This window comes from Malus domestica, chromosome 14 (assembly GCF_042453785.1).
Source record: "Malus domestica chromosome 14, GDT2T_hap1".
NCBI classification, from domain to species: domain Eukaryota; kingdom Viridiplantae; phylum Streptophyta; class Magnoliopsida; order Rosales; family Rosaceae; genus Malus; species Malus domestica.
This window is the reverse complement of record NC_091674.1, coordinates 4,438,815-4,451,835: the sequence shown is the minus strand read 5'-3', so window position 1 is coordinate 4,451,835 and position 13,021 is coordinate 4,438,815. Positions and strand designations below refer to the sequence as shown.

Here is a 13,021-nt window from a genome sequence, read left to right as displayed (position 1 = left end):
ACTTTCATATAAATTTCTATATCAAGATCCCTATAAAGATATGCGGTTACTACATCCATCAGCTGCATACTAAGTTTTTCGGAAACTACCAAACTGATAAGGTAGCGAAAAGTAATCACATCCATAACGGGTGAATAAGTTTCGTCATAGTCAATCTCGGGGCGTTGTGAAAAGCCTTGTGCAACAAGACAAGATTTGTAACGCACAATTTCGTTCTTCTCATTACGCTTCCGAATGAAAACCCACTTGTAGCCAACGGGCTTCACATGTGGAGGAGTAGGAGCTACAAGCTCAAACACTTTACGTTTCTCAAGCAAATTCGACTTAGATTGTTTGTTTCCAGTTTGACCAATAAGTTCTACGTCGACATTCATCAACGGAACACGGTTCAATGTCATCGCTTAACATGATCTCAATAGCTACTGCAAATGCTAACGCATCATTGACAATCATCTCATTTCTACGCCACACATCATCTAATCTAGCATAATAGACTGAAATCTCACAATTCTCGGGATGAGGATTCGTCTCTTCAAGGACGCTTCCATAATCTAGAATTTCCTCATGAGTTGGATAGAATGAGTAAGCGATAGTCGGATTCACGGTAGGTTCTTTGGGACCTTGTGCAGTAAACAGATCGCTTGTCAAATGTTCTAAGTAATGAATAATCAATGGAGAATCATATCCGAAACAGATTCTTATATTTCGTTGAGGCCCCATTTTTTTACATAAGGGCGGCGAGATCGGCACATATACTACACAACCAAAAATGCACAGATACGATATGTTGGGTTCGTATCTGGTAACCAACTAAAGGGCACTAAATGGTTATGTCACAACAGGCCTCCGGCGAACCAACTTTGCATCGTGGAATATTGCATGACCTCAAAAGTTTGGTACGTATAACCAACAATCTAGTCATCATTTGTAAGCGCATAATGAAAGCCTCTTCCAGGCCGTTCTGGGTGTAAACATAGGGTATGGGATGTTCAACTTCAACCTCAACCGACATGCAATAGTCATCAAAAGTTTTAGATGTGAATTCTCTAGCATTATCCAATCAAATAGATTTGATCAGATAATCAGGGTGAGCCCTGAGCTTAATAACCTGAGCCAACAGTTTGGAGAATACAGCGTTCCTTGTGGACAACAAGCATACATGTAACCAACGTGTGGAAGCCTCAACCAAAACCATAAAGTATCTACATGGTCCGCATGGAGGGTGAATTGGTCAACAAATGTCCCTTTAAATCCATTGTAGAAAAATGGGAGGATTCGAACAAATCTTTTCATAAGAAGGCTTAGTAATAAGTTTTTCCATGGAACATGTTTGACATGCAATTCCTTGGATCGAACCTAAACTTCGAGTTAGTGGATGCCCTTGTGATGATTTGAGGATTCAGCATATCATTATTCATCCAGAATGTCCCAAACGATCATGCCAAAGTGTAATTTCGTGTGTGGTCCCAGTAGTAGGGCCAGCCACATAGTGGCCTTCTCTGGCGCATATGTTTGTAATATACAGACCACTCGGGATACGCTCCATCTTCTCTAGAATACACTTATGGCCATATTCGTAGGAAGTTATGCCCATAAATTCAACTTCGTTTTCTACATGGGTTTTAGTGTGGTAATTATTATCTCTAATGTCTTAGAAACTTAACAACTTTCTTCCAAAACGTGGAGAATAGAGTGCCTCAGCAATGGTCAAGATTGTACCATTGGACAACATTATACGTGTTTTACCGTATCCTTCTATCAGGTTGGATAGGCCTGAGAGGGTTGTCAGAAGTGCATTCTTAGGTATGAAATTAGTGAAATAGATGCATTCATGCAAAACAGTGTGCGTGGTTGCACTATCTGCCAGACAACTAACTTCCCCACTAGTCATACCTAGGATGAAAAATTAATTTGAATCAGTCACATCCATAAAAGTTCTAAAAACGAATATCAATTCAAAATAATTTCATTTATTCAAGGATGGTAATTAATGAAAACTCAATATCAAAAAACAAATCACCAACAAATAATCCAAACATAAAGGAAAATTGTTCAAAAATCAACACACAAAAAAAAAAAAAAAAACAAAAGGGGGGTTTAGCCACTAGGTGGAATTCAGCCCCATTGTGCAATTAGGTTGAATTCAGTTTGCAATGCATCATGGATATGTCTTCAGATGAAGATCATAGCATTGGCTTTTTTCAGCTTCGCCAACAAGATTGTCCGTCTCTTCTTCAATGGTGGGACTCAAGTTCTATGCAGTGAGATGGAGCTTCACATCTTGGACCCACTTAAGGTAGTTCCTTCCAGAGACCTCCAAAGTGGTGAAGTCGAGTTTGTTCAAATTCAACATGTTCCTATCACAAAATAGGTGGACAAGATGTGGTGAGTGTAATGGAGAAAAATCAATTCATTCACAAAGGAGTAGAACATACAATTTCTAATAGACATGTATTGGTTTAATTTTGCATGAAAAAACTTCGGGTTTTCATGGGTGATGTTTTTAAAGAAAACTTCAGGTTTTCATACAAGGCATGTTTATAAGAAACTTCATGTTTCAAAATAATTATGAACTTCAGGTTCATATGTTTCTACAGGCAAACAAAAATATATACACAAAAAGATGCAACAAAAATATGCAAATCGAACTTCGGGTCTATAGTTATAACTGAATTAACTATTTGGACTTCGGGCCAAAAATTAAAGTGTGGGTGAAAAAAAAAATATATATATATATATATATATATATATATATATATATATAACCCAAATTGTCTAATAGTATTAAACAACGAAGCTCGGTGCCCAAAAATATAGGCCAAAGCCTACTGGGGGGCTGAGCAAATTTGGTCTGTGTGATCCAGGCCCAAAAATTAGGTTGGGTTTTCTTGGGTGCAGGCTTCAGGCCCACGAGGAAGAGAAGGACAAAACGGGCCGTATCAGGCGAGCCCCCAAAAAAATCCATACGACCCGCTGCAGGCGGGCCCTAGAAATTTTTTTTTTTTTTAAAGGTTGTTCAAGCCTTAATATTAATAGTGGGCTCCAAGCCCAATATAGTAGATCGGCTGCATAAAATGAGCCGGGTCTAAAAGGGGGTTGGATCATGTGTGACACGATACGGGGGAACACAGATGATGTGGCACACAACGCCTGGGCACCATGGCCCCTCAGGTCAGTGTTGGGTCAAGCCAAGGATTAGGCCGCATCAACCCAAAGATTTGGGGCTTAGGGTTTCAACCAAAAATAAAACACCCCAGCCGAAGCTGGGTGCAGTCACCAGGGACAAAGGCCAGTGCCGCTGCTGCAGGCAACCCTGTTTTGGGAAAATTTTCTCGGTGCAAGGCCATAGGTTTGGCAGCAAGCAAGTTCTGGGGGAAGGAGAGAGTACATCGACATCGGGAAAAAAAAACCTAAGAAATTCAAACTGGAATTTCACCCAAATTCGATGGAATTTCTTTGGGAATTTCAATGATATCGAATCAAAATTATGATACCATGTCGAATTTGGTCTCGCTTCAAACGATGTGGATTTTCTGGGTTTGGACGTTACGGGTGTCAAGTTTCAAAGGAGCTTGATGCTCCATGCTTGCTCAGGGTCACGGGTTCGAAGAACCCATGCGGCGATTTTTTTTTTTTTTCAATTATGAAATTCAATTATATGCATATTCAAATCAATAATATTTTAATGCATGTACATATATTTGATGCAATTGATGGAAAATGTCAAATTCACATAATTTAACAATTATGAATATAATGCATACACAATTTATTTAGAATCTAAAATTCGAAAAACGTAAAGTTGGATCATGCGTTATGGTGAATGTTCATGCTATCAAGGCTGCAAAAATATCGAGATAGAAACCATTGTTTTGAAAGAACCTGATTGCGTGATGATATGGATGAACTAGTTTGATGCAGAAAAACTTTAACGTCAGATTCCTAAGCGTAGCGATAGAAGCGTGTTAGTAACGTATTGTAGCCTATTTTATCTAACAAAGGGACTAGAGCCGGTGGCAAGGATAGAGAAATTGAGAGAGATGCGTTTGTAAAATTGTAGGGGAATGTGTGTTATCCCTCCCACATAGTGTCTTTATTTATAGTAGTAAAAAAGAGTGAAGATATTCCTTCATCTCCAAGGAATACAAGTTGTAATAGGAAATGATAACTATAATCAAATATAATCTAGGATTTACACAATCATACTTAAACTAAGAAAGTTTAAAACACTTAGAGTGTTTTTGAAACTCAATATCAGTTTTATAAAAAACTTTCAATTATTTTAAAAACATTTCCAAACGAGTTCGAAATAACTAACGTAACTATGGTTGGATGGTGACACAGTACAGATACCCTAATCTGTGGCGAGGTATCTATTCCCATTCCCACTCATAGAAACGGCTGAAATTCCACGGCATCAGATTATGTACGCGGAGCGGAGTTTGCTTTGTTTATTTCATTAATCCATAAATGTGATTAACAACTATAATTGTGTGTTTTTTTGTGTTGGATTGGTTTTAGAGATCAATCAAATCATACCAACAACGCATACACATTATGGAGATATTTGGCATACGGAATTAAATAAAATTACGTACACATTCAAATAAGAAGTTAATTGAACGATAACTTTGGTGATGATAAATTAACAACATATCATATTATTTGACAATAGAACATTTTATATCATGCATGTTCTTAAGCACAACTACAAAGTTTAGTGGACTAAATATTTGACATGGTTAAGGTGTCTCCAATCCCATTCTCTTTTAATATTCCCGTATTTTTATAGACGACAAATGAATGCCTTTTAGTCAAGTTAAACATTAAATTTGTATGCAAGTAGCCCTCGACTACCATGGTGGAGAGAGGTGTGGTTCTTGCACTATGGTGTGGGTTCGAATTTTTTTGGCTCGTTAAAATAGCATTTAATCTAACAAATCTATCTTTTGACATAAAAAAAAAAAAAAGAGGTAAATTTGTCTAATTAAAAAGGATCAGTTTACATCTGCTTCAATGCTTGCCAATCATCACTTCAAATTCGTTTTTAGCGAGAAACGAACATAAAACCTTTCTCTACTAAGTGGCTATCATCACTTTAAAATGAACTCATTTAAAATGTTACCCTTAAGAGTTCAATAGTTACCCGTGCTTAAACAAAATTTAAGTAATTTCTAATACTACTCTTAACAAATTGTTTATTTCAAATAGACAAATCCAACTCCATAAACTTTCTCACTTAATACTACAGTTGTAAGTGAGATGTCTTAAATTCGATTATCGTCAATTGCAAGTTTGAATCATATTATTGTTATTCTATTGTGAAGTCTAACCTACTCTCCTACCCGTCAATGTAAATAATATCATCTAGTAAAAAAATAAAATAAAAAATACTTCCATAAACTTTCTCCTCTCTCTCGAGCCGCCTTAGCCTTCTTTTATGTCCTTATGGTACCGTTTGGTACGTAGAACGGGACGGAACGGAGTGGGACGAAGCGTTCCATCCCACATTTGGTGCGCCTAAAACAAGTGGAACGCGTTGTTTTACGGGACAAGTTTTTGGTGAATTTTCATTCCACCTCACCCCTTGGAACGACTCGTTCCACATCCGTAAAACACAAAATTATAACCTCTCCGTCTCATCCTTATTCCTCCTTGTTTCCATCCGAGGGTATCTTTACTCCCTCTTCGTTTCGTCTCATTCTGTCCCGTCTGCATGCCAAACGATACCTATATTCTTTCGGTTACTCTTCTATTTTTATTTTGGTTCCGCCTTTCGATTACTTTTCTTAATCTGTGAACTTAAATAAATACCACGCCACTGATCCACTTCACAATTTACACCCTCCGCCTTGTCCTCTCTCTCTCTCCATTCATTATTCCAAATAAAAACTAATGGAAAGGGTTTGAAAATTTTGAGTTTTAACGATAAAGATAAAATAAAAAATCAAATAAATAGTATCAAGATTGACTTTAGTGTAAAAATGTGATTTTTCGTTAAAATAAACAGTACTGTGAGCTTTTCGTTAAAATTTCCAACTTCCAACCCATTTTTTGCCATTTTTATAACCCCTTCCCTCCTCCCCCAACAATCATATAGAGCAAGAAACCCCTCCAAGAAAAGCCCGTCACCCTTCAAAAATACCCAAACCCTCCACAACAACTTCCTCCCCACCGCAATACTCGTTTCCCAAACTCCCCCACTTCCATCCATTTTATTGGCCTCCTAATAGTAGTATCACCTATACAACTCCCTCATACATCATCTTTGCCAACTCACTCCTCCCTGCACGGCCACCCCCATTTCCCACATCCTCCCCCTCCCACCTCCCATGGAGTCACCCCTCTTATTATTCTTATTACTCATTCTTTGACCCTTTCGCATACAACAAGGGTCTCCGGCGACCCTCGAGCAAGGAATTTGATTTCTCCTAATCGGATTCATCTTCTTCCTTGCTCCGAGGATCCAAGACCCTTGCTTCTTCTTTTTTTATTGATAATTTTTGGCAAAACCAAATAACCCAAAGAATCTTCCCATTTCTCGTGACATTCTGATTCGGCAAAATTCTTGAAATTCCCACATCAAAAATCGAAATTAAATTCTGGGTTTTTTTCAGAAATTGTTCAATCTGTAAAACCCAGATCGGAATTCTCTCCATTTTCCGTTTTCGATTTCCCTTTTTTATTTTTTAATTTGAGCTATGTCACCATCGATAACCTCATCGCGGCAGCTGTTTCTCCGGCAGACTTCTTCGCCGCGCCGGCAGCCGCTGCTCCGGACCCAAGTCTCAACCAGCACCGCCCGATTTGCTGAAGTCGTAGGCGGCACCACTGCCGATTGCGCTGCCGTGTGCTGCTGCTGCCCGTGGGGCCTCGTCAACCTCTTAGTTCTCGCAATCTACAAGGTCCCGGCGGGGCTCTGCCGCCGCGTTCTGAAGAAGAAACGCCGCCAGCGGCTGATCAAGAAGGGGCTGTTGCAGCCCCGGAATCGCAAGTGCAGTTGCGGGTTCGCCGGCTCGGAGCTCCAGTTCCACCCGATGGGTTTGCAGTGCATGGCGGAGATCAACAACAGGTCGCAGAAGGTCGCCGACGATGAGTCGTGTGACAAGGATGTGATGCAGCTCGAGAAGGAGATGTGGGACCGGTTTTACAGTACCGGTTTTTGGAGGAGCCCATCCCAGAGGGAACCGTCGTCCAAGGTTCTACCTGGCATATAATTTAAACGTATTTAACTATTGGCGATATGACCATAATACCCCCCGAGTTATAATTACTGAGGTTATTTGGTGTGTTGACCACATTAGATTTAATTTAATGTGGTTAAATCTAAAATATACGGGGATGTGGAAAATGAAATATTTTGCTATGTAACCGGTAATTTATTCGTCCGATGATTTATCCGTCACGTGATGGAGGGATACAGAGGACCTGAATCGTCGAAATTAGGTTTTTCAGGGTGGTGGGAATTTGTATATTGTAAGAGTTTGTATCATTGTCATATTGTTTGACTTTGGGGGGCTAAATGTGGATTTTGTGGGCATTTAAAAAAAAAACAGAAAAGAATGTTGAAGGTTTCAAAGATTATTGGAAGTAATACATTGCCGGGCTATTTCTGCTTTATTTTTTATTTATTTTATTTAATTTTTAATGTAGTTTCTAAATCATGTACAAATTGTCTCACCAAAATTAACAAAAAAGGCAATGTTTGAGGGAACTTTAATGAAAAGCACCCGGTACTATTCACTTTAACGAAAAACCACATTTTTACACTAAAAAGTCAATCCTGGTACTATTCATTTTACCCTTTATTTTGTCTTTATCATTAAAACTCAAAGTTTTTAAGCCCTTTTCATTAGTTTTCCTAATGTTTGAATCTCCAAAAAATGATCTTTGAGGTTAAGACTGCATTTTTTGCTGACTTTTTTTTTTAGAAGTTTTAACGAAACACTTCTGATACTGTTCACTTTTAACGAAAAATCATATTTGTACCTTTTTCAGGTACTATTTACTACACATTTATTTGTCTTTTTTCATTAAAACTAAAGTTTTTTTAGATTAGTTTTATTTATTTATTTATTTATTTTGGTGGTTATGTGGGAAGGTGATATGTTTGAGGGATAGGTATCTGTGATCTTAAAATTGGTGGTGATTTAAATACTTGATTCTTGAATGTGATGATATATTTTGGTATGGACAGAATCTAAACCTGAGTTTGGTTTTACAACCTTTGTTCTTCCTAGAAGGGAAATTCGGCCATGGTTGGCTGAATGATGTAACGGCTTAAGAAGTGTTCGTATTCATATATTTTCTTAAACACAAAAGATGTTTTCTTTCAAATAATATATGACAGGCAATTTGAACTTGAATGCATAAGAAGAGTACATATGTTGAAGCCAATCTAATACGCAAGTGTTTGCTAGAGGAAATTCAAATAGTGTTGATATTCATACGTTAAGATAAAAGAATGACATAAAGGATAGCAGAAAGTTTAAGTATGGCCACTGTTTAAATGAGCTAACAGTTTATTAGTGTTTATAAGAGTTTAAATCTTCTACACTTATTTTGCGTGTGATTTCTGTCATTAATTCAGAATCGAGTTGGATATTATAAATGAAAGCATGAGGACCTTGGTAGGGTCATATGTTTGTGGCTTTACACTTGGTCTTGGATATGCAGACAGATTTCCTTCTTTGCTGTCCATCTTGTTTGAAACAACACTTTTTCTCTTGCTTTGTACAAATTCTATGTTGCTTCACCTTTTGACACAATTTTTCTTTGCACACTTTGGTCAAATTCACACTCCCACAAAAATAAAGGAAATCTCTCCGGCTCTGTTTCGGTGAGAGATTTCCATGTTCCAAGGAATTTGGAAAATAAAAAATGGATCACAAATCTTAGTTTACTATCCAAAAATTTATTGATTTTCAATATTTCATACATCAAGTTTTTTTTTTTCATCACAATTTAGTACCTAAAATGATAATTCTAAAATACTTTCATATATCTATTTAGCTTTCTGTTAAAACAGTCGTTAACCATGTAATGGTCAATGACCGTCTTTAGGCCACTTTAACAGAAAGGCCAAGACACATGCCTTGTCAAAGTAAATGTATTTCTTTTTTTAACAAATACGATATTATCTACACTAAAATTGAGGGGGTGTGCTAAACCTCACAATGGGCTAACAAGAATGTGATTCAAATTCGTCATTGGCTAGAATCGAATCTAAAACCTCTCACTTACAAGTAAAAAAGAATACTACTAGACTACAGTACTAAGTAGCAATACTTTTAAGGCATATTTGTCAATTTGCCCCCTGAACATGTATGGAGCTGCCAATTTCCCCCCTAAACTTCAATTTTAACCGATTACCCCCTTGAACTTTTATAATTAGCTAATTTCCCCCCTTGAACTTTAATATAAGCCAATTATCCCTTGAACTTTTATAATAGCCAATTTCCACCTTGGCATTTGATTTTAAAAATTTTCACCTAACTTTCCATCAATCTTAATCACAGAAACAACACATGACAACTGTATGATGGCAAAAATGATAGAAAATTGAATGGATGAAAAATTGAAATGAAAAATTTTTAAATCTAATGTCAAGGGGACTTGATTATTTATAAAAGTTCAGGGAAGTAATCGGTTAAAGTTGAAATGAAAATTTTTAAAATCTAATGTCAGGAGGACTTGGTTATTTATAAAAGTTCAGGGGAGTAATCGATTAAAGTTAGAGTTCAAGGGATAAATTAACTAATTATAAAAGTTTACGGAAGTAATCGACTATAATTAAAATTCAAAGAGAAAATTGACAGTTTCATACAAATTCAAGAGACAAATCAACAAATCCCTTTACTTTTAATCACTTGAAATGCAAATTGTTTTCAAATATGTATTAAATTTGTATAATTTAGATGATGAAATTTCCAACACATACCATCTTCACTCACTTTGTTTACCACAAATTAATAAATGGGACACTTTGGATGCGGTCCCTAACTATCAATATTCTTTGATTGAAACCTTGTTAGTTTTTAGTTTTTTATTGAGGTCTCTGACCTTAATGTAATAATGTAAGTTACTATATTTTTTAAATTAAAAATTAAAATTTGAAATTTGTAATTGTTTATATTAATGAGATTTTAAATAAAACCCATAATTTATGGGATTAAAAATAATAAAATATAAATTATACTCTCTATTATATTGTGTGTGTGTGTGTGTACATATATGTATGGGTACATTAACCAAAATTAACAAAAAAAGTTATTGTACCAAAACATGGATACATTCTCAAATCAACGAAAAAGAATGTACCCATATAAGTTTAAACATGGATTAAAAAATTTGAATGGATTTTATATTAAAAAAAAGGTACATTTTACATATAACAAATTGATATATTTGATAATGGGTACATTTAAGATTAAAAAAATTGAAAAATTATATGAACGGGTACATTTAAGATTAAAAAATTAAGAATTTATATATATATATATATATAAACTAATAGGTACAAACTTAATTTAATTTAATTTTTTATTATTTTGGAAATGTTTGAATTGAAAATTAATTAGAAGTTTAATAGAGGTGTGAGTATTAAACCCTAAATTAATTACTATAAACATGTAAATTTATTATCACATTATTGCTAGGAACTTGAATCAAAATTTAAGAACTAATAAGATCTTAATCAATAAACAGTAAAAATTAATGATCGGATACTAATTTTTTTTAATAAATAATAGAGTCACAATCACCTTTTGAGTGGACGGTGAGCATTGTTGGTGCCAGTGAACTTTATGGTGAGAGGCATCAACTTTCGGTCAAAACTGCAGTCATACACTCTCATGTAGTGACTCGTGAATTGAACCCAATTTAGGAGTTGCAGGTTCCAATTAGATCCCACTTTTTTTCAACCAAAAACAAAAACAAAAATAAAAAAAACAATAAAAAGAGAAAAAAATGCTCTTAGTTTATAATATGTCACTGTCCGGACTCTACATGTTGTTGAGTCAGGTGGGTTCAGATATGAACTTGAATCTTTAGGCCTGGGCCATGGTAGTGTAAACTGTCCCTTTTGTCTCTGTCCTACAAAAGAAGGGTACCCTATAAAGAAGGCAATTATAAGATCATTTCAAACTCTTAATTAAAATCTAAAATTTTTAATTTAAAAAATTTAAGTTTTAACATAGAAATAGTTTTTTTCTTCCAATCCTTCTGAGTGAAATATTTAGCACAAAGTAATTAAAGAATGAATTTATGATAATTTCTTTCTTAAAGTAACTTAAAAAAAATTTATTTAGACTATCCTAATTTAATTTTATGAACATTTTAACATAAAAATATTTAAATTCCGATAAATATTGAAAAATCACTAAACCGACATCATGAAACTCGTGGAACATTACGAAAGAATATGAAACACATAAAATATTTTTTTAATTACTTTAGCCTTTTGATTTAAATTTGACCTCTATATATATATATATATATATATATATATATATATTACTGTTGGATTTGATCAAATTAGATCTTAACCGTTTGATTCAATTAATTTATAAATATAAAACTAAAAAAAATATACATATATGATGGGCAACCCCACTAAGATCATCTTCAATGGTGGCTTATAACCTAAATTTTCCCATTTCCCCCCCCCCCCCCCAAATCCACTCCAACCCAAAACCTAAACCAAACCTAAAACCTAAAACTTAAAATGAAGGCAAATATAGGTCACAAATTTAGCCCACAAAAGCTGCTGGGACCCACGGATGAGAGTGAAAAGTGGGCATTATCCTGTAGCCAACGACTACTTTTCTTCATCGGGTGGTGGTGGTAATTGGACCGTTGGTTAATCCAACGGTCCACATTCAATTTTTTTTGTTTGTTTTATATTTATATATTTATTGAATCCAACGGCTTAAATCGAATATAATTAAATCTAACGGTCCAAATTTAAATCCAATGGCTAGAATAATCTTAAAATTTATTGGAATTTAAATATTTTTTTCCAACGGCTAGAATAATTTTTGTTTTTTAAGTTTATGTGGTTTATCATGATTTTCATGTATTGATTTAGTGATTTTTCAAAATTTATTTGAATTTAAATATTTTTAGGTTAAAATGTTCATAAAATTAATTTAGGATAGTCTACATAATTTTTTTTTTTTTAAAGTTAATTTAAAAAAAATTAGCCTTAATTCATTTTTTGATAATCTGGGGCTAAAATTTTAGGCCAAAATAGTTGGAGTAGAAAAGCTGTTTCTGGGCTAAAACCTAAATTTTCTGGGCTAAATATTTTTAGGTTTTAGGTCAGGATTGGAGATGGTCTAACCCAGGGGGAATCCTGGGCTAAATTTGCCTGAGAAATGAGTTTTGAGTTTTAACTCATATTTAGCCCAAGGGTTGGAGCAAGTTGGGGTAAGTTTAAAACCTAAAATTTAAGTTTTACGGCAAATGGTTGGAGTAGGTCTAAGTTACAAATGTGAAAGGGTAGAAAGAAATTCAAGAAAGTGTTGTAACTTAGTATTACAATTTAGTGATATGACGACTCGTCCCTAATTTTTCATGTAATTTTCTCCCCGAGTGTGTAAAATGGCGTTTATGCCTTTTTTGGCAAAAGTGGAACCTTAAGTGAACGTAGTTATTCGACTTTTAAATTATTTTTCTCGATATCGTAATTAATTAGTACTCTTTGTTACGAGTGCGTGAGCGCAAGTTAGACCTGAATCGGAGTTGTAACAAAAAAGTTACGTTTAGTTAAGTGCATTAACAACAGGTAGATTTGTACACATGTGCTAATTATTCAGTGTAGGAAACTACTGTTTTTGATATGGCGTGTTAGATTTTGTCTGATTTCAAATTGTACAAACAAAACCTTATCATTTTTCACTTTAAAAATATGTCCCGTGCCCTTTCTCCCTCATCAACCAATCAGTCACTCTCCTCACTTCCTTCACCCAATCAAACAGATCCCTCTCTCTTTTTTCTATCTAATCAGACTCATTCTCTC

At 35.0% G+C, this 13,021-nt stretch overlaps 1 protein-coding gene across 1 annotated transcript; it reads left to right on the top strand.

Moving 5' to 3' along the window:
* The first annotated feature begins 6,701 nt into the window (after positions 1–6,701).
* Positions 6,702–7,217, top strand: LOC103430987 (uncharacterized). The gene has a single exon (XM_008369134.4). The coding sequence runs from the start codon at positions 6,702–6,704 to the stop codon at positions 7,215–7,217; it is 516 nt and encodes a 171-aa protein (XP_008367356.3).
* Positions 7,218–13,021: the final 5,804 nt, after the last annotated feature.

Bases quoted from the DNA above. Each gene is read 5' to 3' on its own strand.
- LOC103430987 (XM_008369134.4), top strand. From the start codon at position 6,702: ATGTCACCATCGATAACCTCATCGCGGCAGCTGTTTCTCCGGCAGACT.